The sequence below is a fragment of the Alosa alosa genome, chromosome 17, assembly GCF_017589495.1.
Source record: "Alosa alosa isolate M-15738 ecotype Scorff River chromosome 17, AALO_Geno_1.1, whole genome shotgun sequence".
Classification (NCBI taxonomy): Eukaryota; Metazoa; Chordata; class Actinopteri; order Clupeiformes; family Clupeidae; genus Alosa; species Alosa alosa.
This window is the reverse complement of record NC_063205.1, coordinates 30,723,541-30,741,042: the sequence shown is the minus strand read 5'-3', so window position 1 is coordinate 30,741,042 and position 17,502 is coordinate 30,723,541. Positions and strand designations below refer to the sequence as shown.

Genomic DNA, 17,502 nt, shown 5'->3' with positions numbered 1-17,502 from the left:
CAGCTGCCCACGTCACAACAATACATTAAAGACCAAACATGAATAGGTTACATTGCTATAATTTGAGAATAACAACCTGAGGTTCTCTTTGTTACAAGGAGGCAAAGTCAGGAACCCTGGTGTCTAAAGGCTGTATCAGCGTTAGACCATTCGGCTTCCTGGCCAGACCCTTACATGAACTCTATTTTCCAACCTTACAAGATTAAAAAAAAAAACCACAACTGTAGAATGGCACAATGTACAGTGGCATTTCATGGTTCAAGAGATGACAATGTCTCCGACAAAATGTGCTATTCTTCTAGGCCAAATACAGAATGAAATACTGAACATTTGAGGTTTTTGGCTTGGCAACTTAAAGTGTCCAGAAGTTGCAGAAGACAATGTGAAGTTCTTGGTGATTAAAACATTCTGATGTATTCTTATTTCTCAGGAAGGGATTTTGGTAAAGCACACATTTAAGAGATTGATGTTTTATTTTGTATTTTGCACAAGGAAGGAATAAATACGTTTGAGAAGCTGTTATTTCCCTAACAGCAACCATTCTTTTTGTCAAAACAGCATCTCGTGGCCACAGAGGTTCCGATGCACCAGTGACTGCTGCTTCACTGGATAGTGGTCTGAGTGGTAGTGCCTACAGCCTTCTGGAGGAAGAGGGTGGAAGAAATGCTGTGGATAGTGCCATATTTCAGGTTCCTAGATTGTAAGTCCTGGCTGTTTTTCTATCTGTTGTATGGATAAACTTTTTAAACTTTTTTTAAAAGGCAGAGAATTATAATGACCACATTTCCATTAACAGTGGAAAGATCACAAATGGAACAGACGCTATGACATCGTTACAGGGACATGGAGAGACTGAAGGTAATACGTGTCTCACTACTGCATAGTAACTCCAATCAGAAACTTAAGTAGGCCTAGTCCATAACCATTACCCACATCTGATGTCATTGACCATTGGTGTAGATGTAGATGTAGTCACACATATGCTAATACATACTGCACTGTACAAACACTTTGATATAAAGTAGTACACCCACAACCATGAACATGAATCATCACCCACCTCTATCTCACTCATCCAAATTCTCCAACTGAAAAAAAAATGCACTTGCACACATTTACCACTCCACTCACCCAGTCTACATGTTGCCATCAAAGTTCTACAACTTTATTGTGACCTAAAGTCTTGGAAATCACTTCAAGTGTGACAAACTTCTAAATCAAACTTAAAATTAAGATTAAGAAATTATCTTCAATTGTTTCTGCTTACTGTGTGTGTAAGATGTGTAAGAGGTTTCATCAGGATTTTGTTGTAATATGAGTTGAATCCATGAAACTGGTGTGTATTACTCAATTATCTTTCATTCTCTGATGGCATATCAATCTGAATCAATCTCTAACCACCCGTCTTAGGGATTTTTTCCTGGGTTAATGCCTTTCTAGCTGCACGACAAGAATCCAGTCCTATGTCATTCTTCAGAGATAGCAAAGATCTACGGTTCACGCTTCACGGGAGAAAGAAGACTCCAACCCCAAGCTCCCTGTGCTCCAGCTAGATCTGTTTAAGCAGGCACACCCCGCCCCCACTCTCAAAGTGTGCCGGTCGGTTATTTCCACCTGCATCTCAGGTTGTGACACCGGGGGGGCACCCCCTAGCGTCTCACCTCCTAAAGAGTGCATGCATGGCACGTTAGGCTGCCACCAACAGTCTCTTTGCCCTCGTGGAGCTAAAAGCTCTCACTAGGCCCCTACACGGTGCCTTACAACCCTGCCAGTCAACCCTGCTTGTATGCAGTTTGCTCTAGGTGATTCAAAGGTCATCTTGCATCTGAACCCTTTCTAGTGACCTAAAGTGCTGACCTCAGCCCTTAGGAGTAGAGTCATTGAGCCGCCCGCATTTCAACAGTGCGCAACTACTGTAGCTATAGGCGTCCTTATCAGGGATTTTAATTACTGTTTTGAGATAACAGAAAATTTTCTCCTCATGCCCTATTGTGCTGGCCCTCTTATAAGAAGACCACTTGGCAAGTGGACACTAATTTGAGTGGAGGCATCAGTGCACTGCTTGTGCTAGACTGCCAGACATGTTTACAGCTGCCAGCACAGCTTTGCAGCAGTGAGCATGGCCCAGCGTGTTATCATCCTTGGCCCTGTGTCAGCATGCTACTGTTCAAGGAGTGCTCCCACAGAGCCTAGATGCTGTTGAACTTGCAAGGACTCTGGTCCGTATCGTCTGCTTTTACCAAAGCACACCCATCTTAACTGCTGCCACGGCCGGACACTGAGACAAGTCAGTATTCTTCTTGTGCTATGTTGTCGCTTGTGTTTTATGACTATCCACCATGTGTTCCCACTGGTTAACGTGGAGTGAACCCAACTGAAGGAGAACACAAGGTTACGAATATGACTGTTTTCTGAAGAACACAAGATGTTAACCCTTTCCTGCCTCAATGGCACTCAGGATGTAGTCTATTGATCCAGTCAGAATGTAAATAAGGATGTTCATGAGACGGCAGTATCCTGTTAAAACCCCGACCAGTAGGCATGGCTGAAGTGCCCTTGAGCAAGGCATCTAACCCCTCACTGCTCCCCGAGCGCCGCTGTTGTTGCAGGTAGCTCACTGCGCCGGGATTAGTGTGTGCTTCACCTCACTGTGTGTTCACTGTGTGCTAAGTGTGTTTCACTAATTCACGGATTGGGATAAATGCAGAGACCAAATTTCCCTCACGGGATCAAAAGAGTATATATACTTATACTTACTTTACTTATACTTAAAACGTCCCTAAGACGGGTGGGTTGAGATTGGTTTGGATGAATACATCATCAGAGAACCAGTGGGTTATATTCATAATCTTAAGTTTCTATATTTGTTGCCAGGCAAGACCCATGTAATGGGGGAAATCAGGATTGCTCTGAAGAAAGAAATAAAAACTGAGGGAGAGCATCTGGTCCTAGAGATTCTGCAGTGCAGGAATATCACATATAAATTTAAGTCTCCAGACCACCTACCAGGTACCACACTGCTTACACACCAAATATATTTGAACTGTTTGTGAAAATAAAAAAAAGCTTTATGTGACAAACCTGCATGTGAACCTGTTGATGTTCACATGTTTTATTAAGCCTGTGTGCGACACTACTTTTGTGTGCATCTCTCATGCAGATCTGTATGTGAAGTTGTATGTGGTGAATGTAGCCACTCAAAAAAGGATCATTAAGAAGAAGACAAGGGTATGCCGCCATGATCGTGAACCATCTTTCAATGAGACCTTCCGTTTCTGTATGAATCCTACAGGGCACTCACTTCAGGTAGAACTCATCTGTCCATCCATCTATTCACCCTGTAAATTTGAATCTTTATCAGTCTATTTCAGAGGCTATCTTTATATGGTATGGCAGGTTGGCAGGGGGCAGCTACATCCGTTGTGAAAAAGAGAAGTACATCTTTGAAATTCTGTCTGTCGAAGTACTTCTCTTTTTTCCAATGGATGGAGCTGCATCCTACCAACCTGCCATTCCATATGAGGATAACCTCTGAAAAAAATATTATTCTTGTTTGAAAGTAAACATGACAATGCAATGGTTGTTTTCCTAACTAACTTTTTTGACCTCTACTTTTTTCCTTCTGCACACACACACACACAAACATATATAATCTTTACAGCTGTTCCTTGTGTCTAATGGAGGAAAGTTTGTGAAGAAGACTCTGATAGGGGAAGCCTACGTGTGGCTGGATAAGGTAGATCTGCGTAAACGTGTGGTCAGTTGGCACAAGTTATTGGCCAGCTCCGCTCAAATTCACTCTTAACAAGGGCCACCTTGGAGAGGAGAGCCACCTGGGAGTATGCTGGAAGGAGATGCAGAGAACAACACTTGAGTACATGACATGATCTCTGTGTTTGTTGGACAGTAGGCTTTTGTGACGGCTCTCTCAGTCAATCTGTTGTTTACTCCTTTTTGTCTTAAAATTTGCTTTCAGGCGTGTAGTGGGCATTGGTTGTAAAAGTAGAGATGGGGTGCATCAGCAAATGGTTCATTATGTTTTTGCTGAATTTATATTGAGTTTTGCTCATTGCTTCTCTGGTGTGTACACAACTTCATTAAGTTGCTAAGCAAGACTTGATTTTGGGATAGCATCAATTTCACAAACGAACCAAATTCCCCCAACAATCACAGTTGAAATAGCGAGCTGTTGAGATACAGCTGGTGGCTGTGAGTTTGAAATAAGTGGAGTTGAGTGAGGAAAGGGTTACGCTTATCAGGATACAATGTGTGTGAACAAAAATCCATCTGAATCCTGTATGCATGACAGAATATCATATGGCATAGTATAGGCCATAAAAGCATGACTGAAGATTACCACATGGACACATTGACTCACACATTCTGTCTCATATTCACATAAAAACAGCAGAAAGAAAAAGTATGTGGACCCTTGGAATTACCTAGTTTTTCTACATTAATTGGCCGTAGAATATGATTGCTCATTTGTCTGGTACCTGTGGACCAGATCTGCAAAATGTTCATGAGGAATTTTAGCCCATTTTTATGATGCCTGGTGTGATTGTGAGGTCATTCCACAGCACGTCTATTGGTTAAGGTCAGGGCTATGGGTCACTCCAAAAGGTTTTTTTTTTTAGAATAAATTCTGTGTAGATTTACTGTGTTGAATGACCAAACCTTTACTGACTTTCAGCTGGTAGAGAGCCGCCCTGTTGTTATCCTGTTGGACATATTGATAAACTTGGGAATTTATCTTTCCCTTAATGATGGCGAGCTGTGCAGTGCCCGAGACAATAAACCGGCCCTAAATCATAATGCTTCCCGGACAGAAGATCGAAGTTGGGATGATTTCATGGTGCCCTTTCTATGTCATACAATGCTGCCGTTTACGTACAGATAGGCGCCAATTACAGGGGCACAATGATGGCAACCAGGACTTGCTGGTTTCCACTTGGAGGCTGAGTTCCATTAATCTACAGCTCTGGAAAAAAATAAGAGACTACTGCTAAATAATCAGCTCCTCTGGTGTAACTATTTATAGTTATATGTTTGAGTAAAATGAACAGTTTTGTTTTATTCTATCAACTACTGACAACATTTCTCCCAAATTCAAAATAAAAGTATTGTAATTTAAAGCAAATATTTGCAGAAAAGGACAAATGGTCAAGATAACAAAAAAGATGCAGTGTCTTGAGACAAAAAAATGCAAAAAAACAATCATATTCATTTATAAACAACACAATACTACCTATTTGAACTTAGGAAGAGTTCAGAAATCAGTATTTGGTGGAATAACCCTGATTGCCAGCTTTCATGAGTCTTGGCATGCTCTCCACCAGTCTTTCACATTGCTGTTGGGTGACTTTATGCCACTCCTGACTCCTGGCGCAAAAATTCAAGCAGCTCAGCTGTGTTTGATGGCTTGTGACCATCCATCTTCCTCTTGATCACATTCCCGAGTTTTTCAATGGGGTTCAGGTTTGAAGATTGGGCTGGCCATTACAAGGTCTTGGTGGTCCTTTGTCCTGCTGAAATAAACAATCCTCAGAGTTGGGGAACATTGTCAGAGAAGAAGGAATTCTGCTCCAGAATTCTTCCAGGATAACCTTGTACATGGCTTGATTCATTCATCCTTCGCAAAGACCCATCTGCCCTATTCGTCTTGCTGAAGCACCCCCAGATCATCACCAATCCCCCACCAAATTTCACAGTGGGTGCAAGACTCTGTGGCTTGTAGGCCTCTCCAGGTCTCCGTCTAACCATTAGACGACCAAGTGTTGGGTAGAGCTGAAAATTGGACTCATCAGAGAAGATGACCTTACTCCAGTCCTCTATGGTCCAATCTTTATAGTCTTTTGCAAACCTCAGCCTGGCTCTTCTTTGCTTCTCATTGATGAAGGGCTATTTTTCTAGCTCTACTGTATATGACGTGAGCCCTGCCCCTAGGGGCCTGTTTCAAATCATTCTCGCTGTGCACTTCACCCCAGCTGCCATTTGTCATTCTTTTTGTAGGTCACTTGAAGTCATCCTACAGTTGCCTCTGCCGGTCTGTAGTTTTGTTGTCTCCAATGTCTGCTGCCATTAAAGTCAGAATTGTACCCTTCTTCTTCAGAATTGTACCCTTCTCACTCAAAAGTTTTCTTTTCAACTCTTTTGGCATGGTCTATAGTTATCTTTTTTATTCCAATTACTTTTGAGGTACTACTAGTACTACTTTTTTGTCATCCAGCTGGTCCTATTGCAAGAGGATAGTGATGACCACAGCAGTGGTTTTTATACTTTTCCTCATAAAATAAGATTTGGTTTAGGTGATCACCTAATCAGTACGTTATGAAGTAGAATGAGGTGTGTTTGTGTTGGAATTCAACAGACACTGGAATGGAATGGCTGTCATACATGTAGAGATGCTGCTATCAGAAAAAAAATTGCAGTGGTCTATTTTTTTCCAGAGCTGTATATTTCATCAGTCCAGAAAACATTTTCTCAGTAGCATTGTGATTTGATAGTTGATTTTTGTAATTCAGATGAAGATCAAATCATATTTGAAGACAAATGTACACCTTAATCACCCTAATGCAGGTAATGTCAAAGGGTTCACTTGTTTTTTCTTGCCACTGTAACGTCATCTTTGTAAACTGAATATCTTTAGTCGGTGTAACAGTTGAGACATGGTCTTGGACTTTGGGAAACACTGATACACATTTTTCACAATTAAGAATTAAGAAAATAATGGACAAACTAATTGACTGTGAAAATAACTGTTTCAGCCCTATTGAAATGTAGAGAGGTGGCTAAATGGTGCAATACATATGTTTAATTTTAGTAGAATTATATCAATTATTTTCAGAGGCATTATTTTAATTGCATTTACCTCATTTACTGCATTTTTTTATGTAAAGGAATTATGATGAAGTGTAAGAAAGTATATTTTGTGATGTGAAACACATGAAATCATTTCATTATTCTTTATGGAAAGTTAAACTGGAAACATATCTCAAAAGATATTTTAGTTAACAGAAATGTACTTGCGAAATTCTATTTCCTTAAAATCCTCCTTTTATAGACTCACATACATAATGAAAGATTCATTATTATAATTATTTCTTCGTAATATAAAGGATATGACTGTACTTGAAAGGAGATGTTTGTTGTGCAGAGTAGATATATTGAAATGATTCTAGATTAGCACATACATATACATATTATTTGTACATAGTGGAGTATATTATCGTATTGTTGACTGTATATGGCTATCACAGACAATCTGATCTCTGATAATGTTATTATGATTTTATTTTATTTGTGAAGCACTGAGTATTTTGGAGTCTTATTTTTAGAAATCCCACTCATTACTATTGTATGTAAATTACTTTACCTTAATATAATTTTCATAACTTCATAGCATATACAGGACAGATGAGACATATTAAAAGTGAAAGAAATATCCTTTAAATATGGAAAGTGGTAGCTTTGTGGAAGTATTTTTGTTCAGCATGTCATTAGTTCCCATGTGTCCCAATCATGCCACAATCCAGGTCTTGAGTCTCTATAACAACTCTCTGACTGTGAAAAGATTCAGATCTCAGTGCACCATGTTACTGGGTTTGCATTTCATTTTACTGAGAAGTTGTATTTTACCAAAACATCTAATTGGTCCAGGACAGGGATTGATCCACACATTGCAGGATGTTCAGATCTCCAATGTTGGGAGGATTAAGGGCTGGTCTGATGAACTTTAACATGTGCCAAACTTTGACCAAATTCATGGGCTGTGTTGAAGTGATTCTATGCAACCTGGACCATGTTCTGATTACATCTGAAATAACATTATCTCAGTGGTCTCACTGTAGTGCATCATGACAATATTTTGTTGATATCTGATCCTTGATATCTACCATGTTTTTGTAGTTTCTTTTCTCAGCCCAGACCTGATTTTGACCATCAGAAAAATCCATGAACATATTTGCAGACATTAATCAAGACATTAATCAAGTGTCCATTGGGGGTGATTTGGATTACATTGTCCTTACATGTTAAGCCTTTATTCATTTTTTTTTTAGTTCAACATTTAAATTGCAAAAATATACATGTTTTTCACTGCATCTCCAGTTTGTAAAGTGAAATGTAACTGGTCAGATGTACATACTATGGAGCACTAGAGTCAGATGCACTGTATGAGGTATGTGTTCACAATATTTATGTTTTATTACAAACCTTATGGACACTTTTATCCTTTAACTCATATTTTAAACAATGACTTTTAATTCAGTCTTTCAGGATTACAACTTTCCAGCATTCACACTTGTAATGTGTATTGAAACACACAAAAATATTTATTTTGTTATTTGTTGTACATTTGTGTTATTTACACATTCCTTCTTTTCCCGATCTAAATCTAAATAAAACATTTACATTACTATGCTGGTCTAAATTCATAACATCAGTGAACACATTCCTCTTATTTCTTTTCTTCAGCATTGTGCAGGTGGGCTAACTGTTAATTTCTTATCTTGTATATATGATATTTTTTTTACAAGAACTTTCGATAAACCCTTGAATAAATAGCATGTGATGGAAAGGTATACAGGGACTCTTTTGACATGTACTGTTTCATGCAGTATATTTAAGAAGGGTTGTGATGCCTCTGAACAACTATTTTCAAACCTGCACTACAGCCACAGACTAACCATGTATTAAAAGAAGTTTTAATAAACTGATAGCTTCAGGAGAATTTAAATGTGCTCACCCTGGATGTTGCATGTCTTGTTGGTGGTTTGTTCACACTATTTTTGTGTCCAGGTACTACTTAAAAAGACAGAGAATAGAGGTATAAAAAGGACATAATTTAGAGATGTGATGTATGCTGACTGTACAAATATGCTTGTACAATTTGTCTGGTTTTCCACTCTATGTAAACAGAATAAAAAATAATGTAATGGTTTTGTGGTTGTACACAAAAGTTATTGATAAATTATGCAATTGTGCTGTAAAAAGGCTGTTGCCACAAGTCTCAATATTAAATATATTTAAAAGTTGTTTCTCTGGTGAAGATGATTTCTTTACAATTAATATTATCCCTTTAAACAACCCTAATGTTACGGTTATGATTAACATTGAACAGATATTAGGCTAAATTATCACAAGACAGTGAAACAATGTTTTCCTGAGACAATAATATAATTAATTTATCATCTTTGAAAAATGATGGGTAGCAACATTTCAGCTCTGTTCATGCTGGAATCAAAGTGAGGCATTCACTGCTGATCTGCTATGGCTACTGATGAATGTGTGATGAATTGATCTGTTGAATGCATAAATTATTAATAATTAACTAATTAATTATTAAAGTGTTATTGTTTTCTTTTGAAAGATAAATGCCTGGTATGTGACTGGTAATTTGATTGAATAGAAATGTGTCCATGTGCGCTGTACTGAATGGTTCAGGTGAAAATTCAGGTTCTTACTGTACACAAGTTTTGCAAGCTTGTACTATATACAGCTCTGCAAAAAATTAAGAGACCACTGCACATTTTATTTGATGTCATTCTGTGGCTGCTGAGTGACATTCGAATGAGTTGACACTTGAAAGTCATATTCAAAATTAAGTGACCACTGCAAATTTGAATATGACCGTCAACTCATTTACATGTCACTCAGCAACTGTAGGATGACATCAGAAAAAAGTGCAGTGGTCTCTTTTTTTTCAGAGCTGTATTTTGTCCAGAATTGTATACAATATAAATGAAAATATAATGGACACATAGGCAACAGTTTATATAAATCTATATAAAGAAGGCAGCCGTGGCCTACAGGTTAGCGCTTCGGACTTGTAACTGGAGGGTTGCCGATTCAAACCCCGACCAGTAGGAACGGCTGAAGTGCCCTTGAGCAAGGCACCTAACCCCTCACTGCTCCCCGAGCACTGCTGTTGTAGCAGGCAGCTCACTGCGCCGGGTTTAATGTGTGCTTCACCTCACTGTGTGTTTCATTAATTCACGGATTAGGATAAATGCAGAGATCAAATTTCCCTACAGGAGTATACTTATACTTAAATCTGACTTCATCACCAAAAGAAATTTCTGCTGCAGTCGAGCAGCTACTGCCAGCCTGGACCACTTACCAATTGCCTCACATTTAAAAACAAACAAACAAACAAAACAAACATTGGAGAGATATTCTCAGGTTAGTAAGCCTGGCTGCACCACCTGTGCAATGAAACACTGATTTAAAACTTGGGTAATATTTTGTATATCATCAAAATATAATATGATTGATTTTGATTTCTTCAGATGAAAAAAAAGATTTTGATCAGTTTCTTGATGTGCTGCTCAAAGGACAGATTTCGAAAGATCAAAGATCACTAAGTTGTTGGAGCAGGATTTACTGTGGGTGCAAACGTTTGCATTCCCCTCATTCCAAAATGATGAAAGGGCCAGAAAAAGAAATCAGTTTGTTCCCTCATTATCAAAAGTTACAAAAAAGCATCTGTGCAGTCGGTTACACTGAGCATACATCAAAGATCTGGCAGAGGAGGCTAGAGAGTAGTCCAGCTACTGGTTGTGGCTGCAGTTCCCCAGGGCAGCTGTAGGGGCTGGTGAGGAGATGTCCCAAACCGACCACTGGATACTTTGAAGTTGTGCTGCAGTAAAAGCCCACACTGCATTTGCACCTGGCGTGTCACTGCAGCTAAGTGGGTTAAGGGGAAGGAAAACAAAACCTCTGGCAATCTGAAAGAATTCCTGATGGCCAGTGTGCACCTGTTGCCTATGCATCTATTTATGTATTTATCTTTTACCATGTATTTATCCTTTACACACACACACACTCACACTCACACTCACCCTTTCTAAGCATTCATAATATAATTTAAATGTACTTCATATGAACATTGCATGATTCAATAGCCTTTCATTTAAGAGTAAAAACAACTAAAAGTGATTAAGAGGACAAGCAGAATGACATTCAAATTTCTTTGGATTCAGTGTGAAACATGTTATCATGCATTAACCTGCATTACTGAAGTGCACTCAGCAAACTGGTGAAAAATGATGCATCAAAACTCTACTGTTACATACACAAACAAAACAGCAGATGGAGCTTCAACCATTTTCTTTTTTAGTATCCAAGTCTAGTACATCATGATGACATGTGTAATCTGTGTTTTTTGCAGTCTTTCTTTATTCAGACTTAAGAGACAGTAGTTTACATTTCCATTCAAAAATATTAAAATAAATAATTATTATAATTTAAAGGAGAACTCCTGCATTTTTTCAGATCTCTGGCTGCTCTAACTGTTGGCTGCAGCAACTCAAGCTACTGTAGGTAGTACTAATTTGTTTGTACGTTCAATCCTTTTTGTTTTTCGTACCGACAGTACTCAGTGACCTAGAGAAACAGAGATATATGTGAACAATTGGCAAAGATTTCTTTATCTCTGAAGGTATGATCAATAAAAAATGTCCCCCAAATGCTCTGCCGTAAAATAGATGTCTGCTTTAAAGGGGAAATCTGGACATTTTTAACATGGAGCCCCATTGCTCAAGGTCACAGAATACTGTTGGTAGGGAAACAATGATTTCATGCACTGTAGAATAGTTTGGGTAGCCTGGGTACCAGCCGAACTTAGCCCCGCCCACAACATTTGAGATCGGGACGTTCGGTCTGGAGCAATGTGTAGAGCAACTATGCCCGAACAAGAGCTGTTTGAACCAATCAAATTTGGCTTTGTACAATGATGGACAGATGAACAACAGTGCCTTGTCTATCACGTCATCTGAGCACGCTTCGGTTGATTTTGTTTGCAATTAAAACGCTGTAGCTAGAAGCTAGACAAATGCTCTAAGACCCTGTTTACACATAGGAAAAATGCTTCCATGCGGTTTGGCCTTTCATTTACACGAAAACGGAGGTTGTATCACTGAAAACAATCAGTTCTGAAAACAAAGTGGATATGTGGGAAAACGTTTTTTCATTATGACATGGAAATAATAGTGTTTTGGTACTGAATTTTATATTTACCATCGTTTATTTTATATAGTGTGTGTGTGAATGCGGGTTAGCTAACGTTAACGTTAGCAACATGGTGCAGTGCTTCTATCTGACTGCCATCATCGCTCAGTCGGGCTGATGCATGGAACGGTGCATGGTATGCTCTTGGACCACCGTATTCCGTTTATTAACTTGCTGTTAATTATTACACAAAATGGTCATTAAATGTACGAAGAAGTATTTCTAGGTTAATGATTGATATGACTCGTACAGTATGAAGGCTACAGTAGTCTAGCTAATGTTAACTAGCATTACCAACCTCCCTGCAAAACTCACCACAACTTTGTAGGTCTTGTGACCCTCGGACACACAACAGTCAATAATGTGACCCGATTAAAAGTGGTTTTCACCCCTTTGGACACTCTTGATCTCGTCCTTGAAACAGCGAAATATTGCCACGAGGGCATGGACGGCCAAACCGCTAACCATTTTACAGCAGTGTCTTGGGCTATCAGCTAGTTCAAAAGTTTAAGTACTTAATGAGGATATACAGGGCTCTTTATGCCTCGACTAAGTTGATGTTGCCTATAAACAACAATTCATGTTCATAGAAACAACAAGGTCACTAAAACATAACATAAAACATTTCATACCTGTGTTGCAGCATGTAGGCTAATGTTAGCAGCATTATAATGACATTCTAATGCCTGTGTTGGATTCGCGATCGTTTTGCGTTGTGTTTTAGTTCGGATGTCTGTACTGAAGATGGTCAATAAAGCTTGACGGCTGGATCAGGATCGGTGATTAAAAGAATTTATTGTAGATGGTACAACACTCACTAACCGAGCACAGGCTAAGTCTCAAACAGTAAAACTGCACAGAGTCTAACAGGTGTGGTAGTTAGTAGAAGCGGGCTGCTGCTGAGCGTCTTGGCATAAGATGCTCCCCGAGTCGCTTCCTCGATCCGTCTCCAAGTCCAAGCCTGAGACAAAGCCTGTTATACTAAAATCATGTCAACGTAAATCATGCTTAACGTGGAAGGTACCAGAAGGTACCCAGCCATAGAACAGGAAAAGTACTAGCCCTGAAAACAGAATAACAAGGTGATATCTCATTCTGCCCATGCTATCACTCACGGACCATGAACATGGCAGTCTGACCTGTTGATGGTAAATCCTATGTGCAGCCACACAGGCGCCTAAGGATTAGAACTAGGGAGTGAAACAATGGCATGTACTTCTCCACGTCTCTAGCACAGATGAACACATCAGAATACATACAGAAATACCCCAGATTTCTACAGTCCCCTCTTGATCAATTAAAAACACAGATTTTTATAGATCATACAAAACAAATAAAAGGAGTCTGATGTGGTCTAAAGAACAGAGGACAAACCAAGACAAGATTACTTCTCTAGCACTTTGAAAAGGAGGAAGTGCCGGTGTCTTAAAAGAAAAACATAATACCTGATTTCGTTCCGGAGGATTGTCTCACACATAAAAAGAAATTAAAAAGGAAAGGAATCAAACCCACATCCTCGGTTCATCCCGAGGCTGGGCAGGAGGTACTCTAACAGGGGCCAATCTTGGATTGGTAGTGGTGGCACGCTTAATGATACACAACACCACTTGGATTGCTAAGTAGATGACAAAGATGGGAATGAGCAGGGGCATAATGAACTGGACAATCTGAGCAAACAGGGGGGCCCACCCCAGCTACTCAACCAACCTCCCAGGGACCAGCTACCATTATCCCGCAAGCTGCTGCTGCACGCATAAATATCTTTGATGTAATTGGAGACATTACCGGGTCGAAGTCAGGCACATAAGTACAGCATTCCTGTCAATCAGAGCACAAGCACCTCCCTTACTGGCCAAAACCACGTCCAGGCAGAGTCTATTCTGAAGGGCAACCTGTCTTACTGCATACAGTTCTCGGTTAATGTCTGAAAGAGCACGTGCAGTGTCATTAGCTACTACATCAACAATGTGTACCAGATCTCTAATCTCATCAAAGCTACAGTTAGGCCATAAGTTGGAATTAAAGCGGCAAAGAATCTCTGTGTCGGGTTGCAACAGTACTGTGTGAAAAAAGCGTCGCTTAGTCCTAGGGTGTATGGATGTTGACTCACCCACCAAATGTTCCCTCCCCACAATCCTCACAGCTGGAACAACATAAGATAAATAACAAGAGCCTTGCCAATTAGGGGGAAGATAGGAATATGCATACTGTCCACACACAAACATGGAACCACGTACAGGGGCTAGTGCATTAGTGACGACCGTGCTTCCTGGCGTCCCACCTGGAACACGCATCATCGGGGGAAGGGGAATAAGGACCACTTCACCTGACTGTTCAATGGAAACCTCAGTCTGTCCAACCTGAACTTCATATGGGCAGATGCTCTGACCTACCACCGACCGTCCACTCTTGTCGGCCACCCAACAGATCACACCACGTGGGGCATAACTCAATTTAAGCTTAGTAGGGGGCCCTCTGGCCCATGGAGGATTGGGAAAGATGTCATCAGGGGAACCATTTGTAGTACTGTTAAAGGCAGCTACATACTCTGGGATGGTAAAGGGGATGGCTATGTAAGGATACACTTCAGAGGCAGATGGCATTAACCCGCATACCCAACACGAATGCTTACGCTTGGCCTGGGCTAACCCATGAGCCGTCTTCAGAAAAGTGTTGTCCTTGTGCACATCATGATGGCTGTCATACAGAGTATCAGTAACAATAACCAGGTGACACAGGATAACAGCACAACAAAACAACATTCTCGGTGACATTTTTCAGTTGATAAAGAAGGCACACAACAACAGTTACACAACACAGAATTCAGTGAGCTGATCGCTGTTAGAGAACGATGGAGTTGAGGATTCCTTTGGGAAACAGAGTCTTTTTGGGGAGAAGTGAAGGAGACCGGCAGGCAACAGTTCAGTTCAAAGGCAAAAGTCTCTGTCCTGGATGATGTCCGTGGCTTCAAGCAACTCCATGGGTACATGTGGAGTGAAAGTAAAGAGCAGTATCAGTTGGAGGATAGTCATGGTTGCAGTGAGAACAATCATATAATGATTAAATGTAATATATAATCAAGTTATAGTATTGATTAACAATATAACATGCAAGCACATAATGATTAAACATTTCACAGGTATATGTAATCACTCCTGAATTAGATAATGGCTAATGCCAGTAATAAAAAAACAGGTAAGACTTGTCCAAGTCTATCACCTTTCTGAGCATGAGTTTGTGTCACCAAGAGTCAACTAGCACAACACTCCAAGCAGGCTCGGTTTTACAGGGAAAGATTCTACACTGGTATCCCTACCCTTTTCATTTTTTCCTCTGACCTCCCGTGAAAACAACAAATCCACCGTCAAAATGAAAGTCTTCCGTGAATCTTCCTCCCTGGTCTACACCCTATTTCTAAAAAGAAGACGGGCGGAAAATCAGATATAATTCGTACCCTGCTCGGCGTGTCATGTTTCCGGCGGATCAACTAGTTTGCAGTGGCTCGCGTGTATCCATTTGGTTTTGCCCTGGACCTTTACTGCCGACTGTGTTATCAACAAGATCTGATACGGCCCATCGTACCCGGCTTCTAAGCGCTGACCTTTGGGGCTTGTGAATCATCACCCACTGACCTGGCACTAGAGAGTGCCCACCTTCGGGGTCTCCCCAGGCCTCTTTCACTTGGTTAGCGCTGTCTGGACCGCTTCTGTCAATTGCACACAGTAGTTCAGCATTGCATCTGATGTCAGGTGGATGTCGGCTTTCCTCAGATCGATCGTGCCTGGTTAGGAGAAAGGCCTGCCAGTCCACGATCTCAAATGGGCTGAGTCCTGTGTCCCTGTTGTTGCTTGTAGCACGCATGCTACACAGGACTGTTGGTGGTAAAGCGTCAACCCAAGGAATGCCTTCTTGATGTTTTCTTGGCCAGTCGTTCCTTCAGTCCGGTTGGCTCTCTCCACCTGCCCAGAGGATTCTGGGTGGTAAGGGCAGTTCAGGGACCATTGCACATTCAGAATGCGGGCCACCTCCGGCAAGAGACTGCTCCAGTGAAGTGTGTTCCGTTGTCTGAGCAGATCTGTTCCGCAATCCAGATCGTGGAATGATGTCTTTCCCGAGGACTTTGGCAGTGTGTAGTGCAGTTCGGATCGTGCAGGGAATACCGATCCACCTAGAGAACTTGCACAGGACAATCAGAACGTCGCGATAGCCTTTGCACTTTGGAAGGGTGATGTAATCTATCTGAAGAACTCTGAAAGGCCCTGGTGGAGCAGGTGTTTTCAATGTTGGCAGCTTGACCTTTCTGTCGTGGTTGTTTTGCCCGACAGGTGGCACACCGCCCGGTGTCCCTGGCCGTTGCTGTGAACTTTGGGGCCCACCAGACCTGTATGAATCTGTTTCCTCACTCCCGTGTCCAAGCGAATGAATTTATGCCGCCAGGTATGGCAGAAGACTTTCTGGAGCCACTGTTGGGTGTTCCAAACCTCCACAGGTTGTCGTCATGGAGCTTAGCCATTTTTCAATCCAAGTCCACTTCTCTTCTCGGCTTGCGCTGTTCTGCATGTCTTTGATGTTGGCCAAACTTTCCCGTTTTCCCTCTTCAGAGGTTTCCTTGATCTTCTTGGTCACTCTCATCATGCATTTCTCGTTGTCATTTTAAAAAAAAAATTCCTGTTACCGTTAGATCCGTCCGTGTTTCCATTTCCGTGTCCATTTGGTTCGTTAGTTTTCGTTATCCCCTCCCTCTCTTTTTCTTGCGGCTGTTCTTGGCCCGCATCCATAATGCATTGCCTCTTGCCTCAAGGGTGTCTTGCCTTGTGTGTGCTTTTCACTTTTACGACTGCCAGGTCTTTTTTGGTAGTTGCCTCCAAGCAAGGCAGTAACGAACGATGTAGGATCTTCAATGCGTCAAAAGGGTGCAGGTCTCTCATCTCCTTGAGTTCTTTTTTCGTCCAGGTATGCCGTCCGGCATCCGAGGGGTGTTGTATGGCGGCAGACCACTTCTGGATTTAGGTAAGCCCTTTGCTGGTTGGTAGAACACAGACACACCATCAGCGTTGGCTACAGCATGCGTACTGGGCATATGAGGGCCTCATCAGCTGATTCATCCCAGACATCCCATCCCTCTGCTGGTGGTCTGCTTGGTCTTGGTCTTGGGCTTAATTGGGGAGCAGCCGCTCCGGCTTGCATCAGATGTGGATGGGGGCGCCAGTCACGGGGACAGCAGTTCGTCATCATTCGCCGGTGCTTGAATTTGGCTTGTTGGGCGACAGGTATTGGGGATTGGTTGCAGGTGGAAGCTGGTAACAGCATGGATGGTGTTGGAGTGGGAGCTGTAGCAGTGGCCAGTGGCTGGTATTGGCCCTGCTGGGGTTGAGCAGGTTGTTGGTAGTGGGTCACATATGAAGTGTAGAGGCCAGGCCCTGTTGCTAGGCCCATGCTGGCTTGAGCATCAGCTGTAGATTGTTGGAAGCAGGGGCCTCTCCCTGTCGGCTG

At 41.4% G+C, this 17,502-nt stretch overlaps 1 protein-coding gene across 1 annotated transcript in view; it reads left to right on the top strand.

Moving 5' to 3' along the window:
* LOC125311032 (protein piccolo-like) overlaps positions 1-9,036 on the top strand; it is a 73,342-nt gene extending 64,306 nt beyond the window's left edge. Inside the window, 5 exon segments of the mRNA XM_048268842.1 lie at positions 559-700; positions 797-858; positions 2,875-3,009; positions 3,161-3,306; positions 3,662-9,036. Coding sequence (XP_048124799.1) covers positions 559-700; positions 797-858; positions 2,875-3,009; positions 3,161-3,306; positions 3,662-3,805 — 629 coding nt within the window. The 3' untranslated portion in view covers positions 3,806-9,036.
* Positions 9,037-17,502: the final 8,466 nt, after the last annotated feature.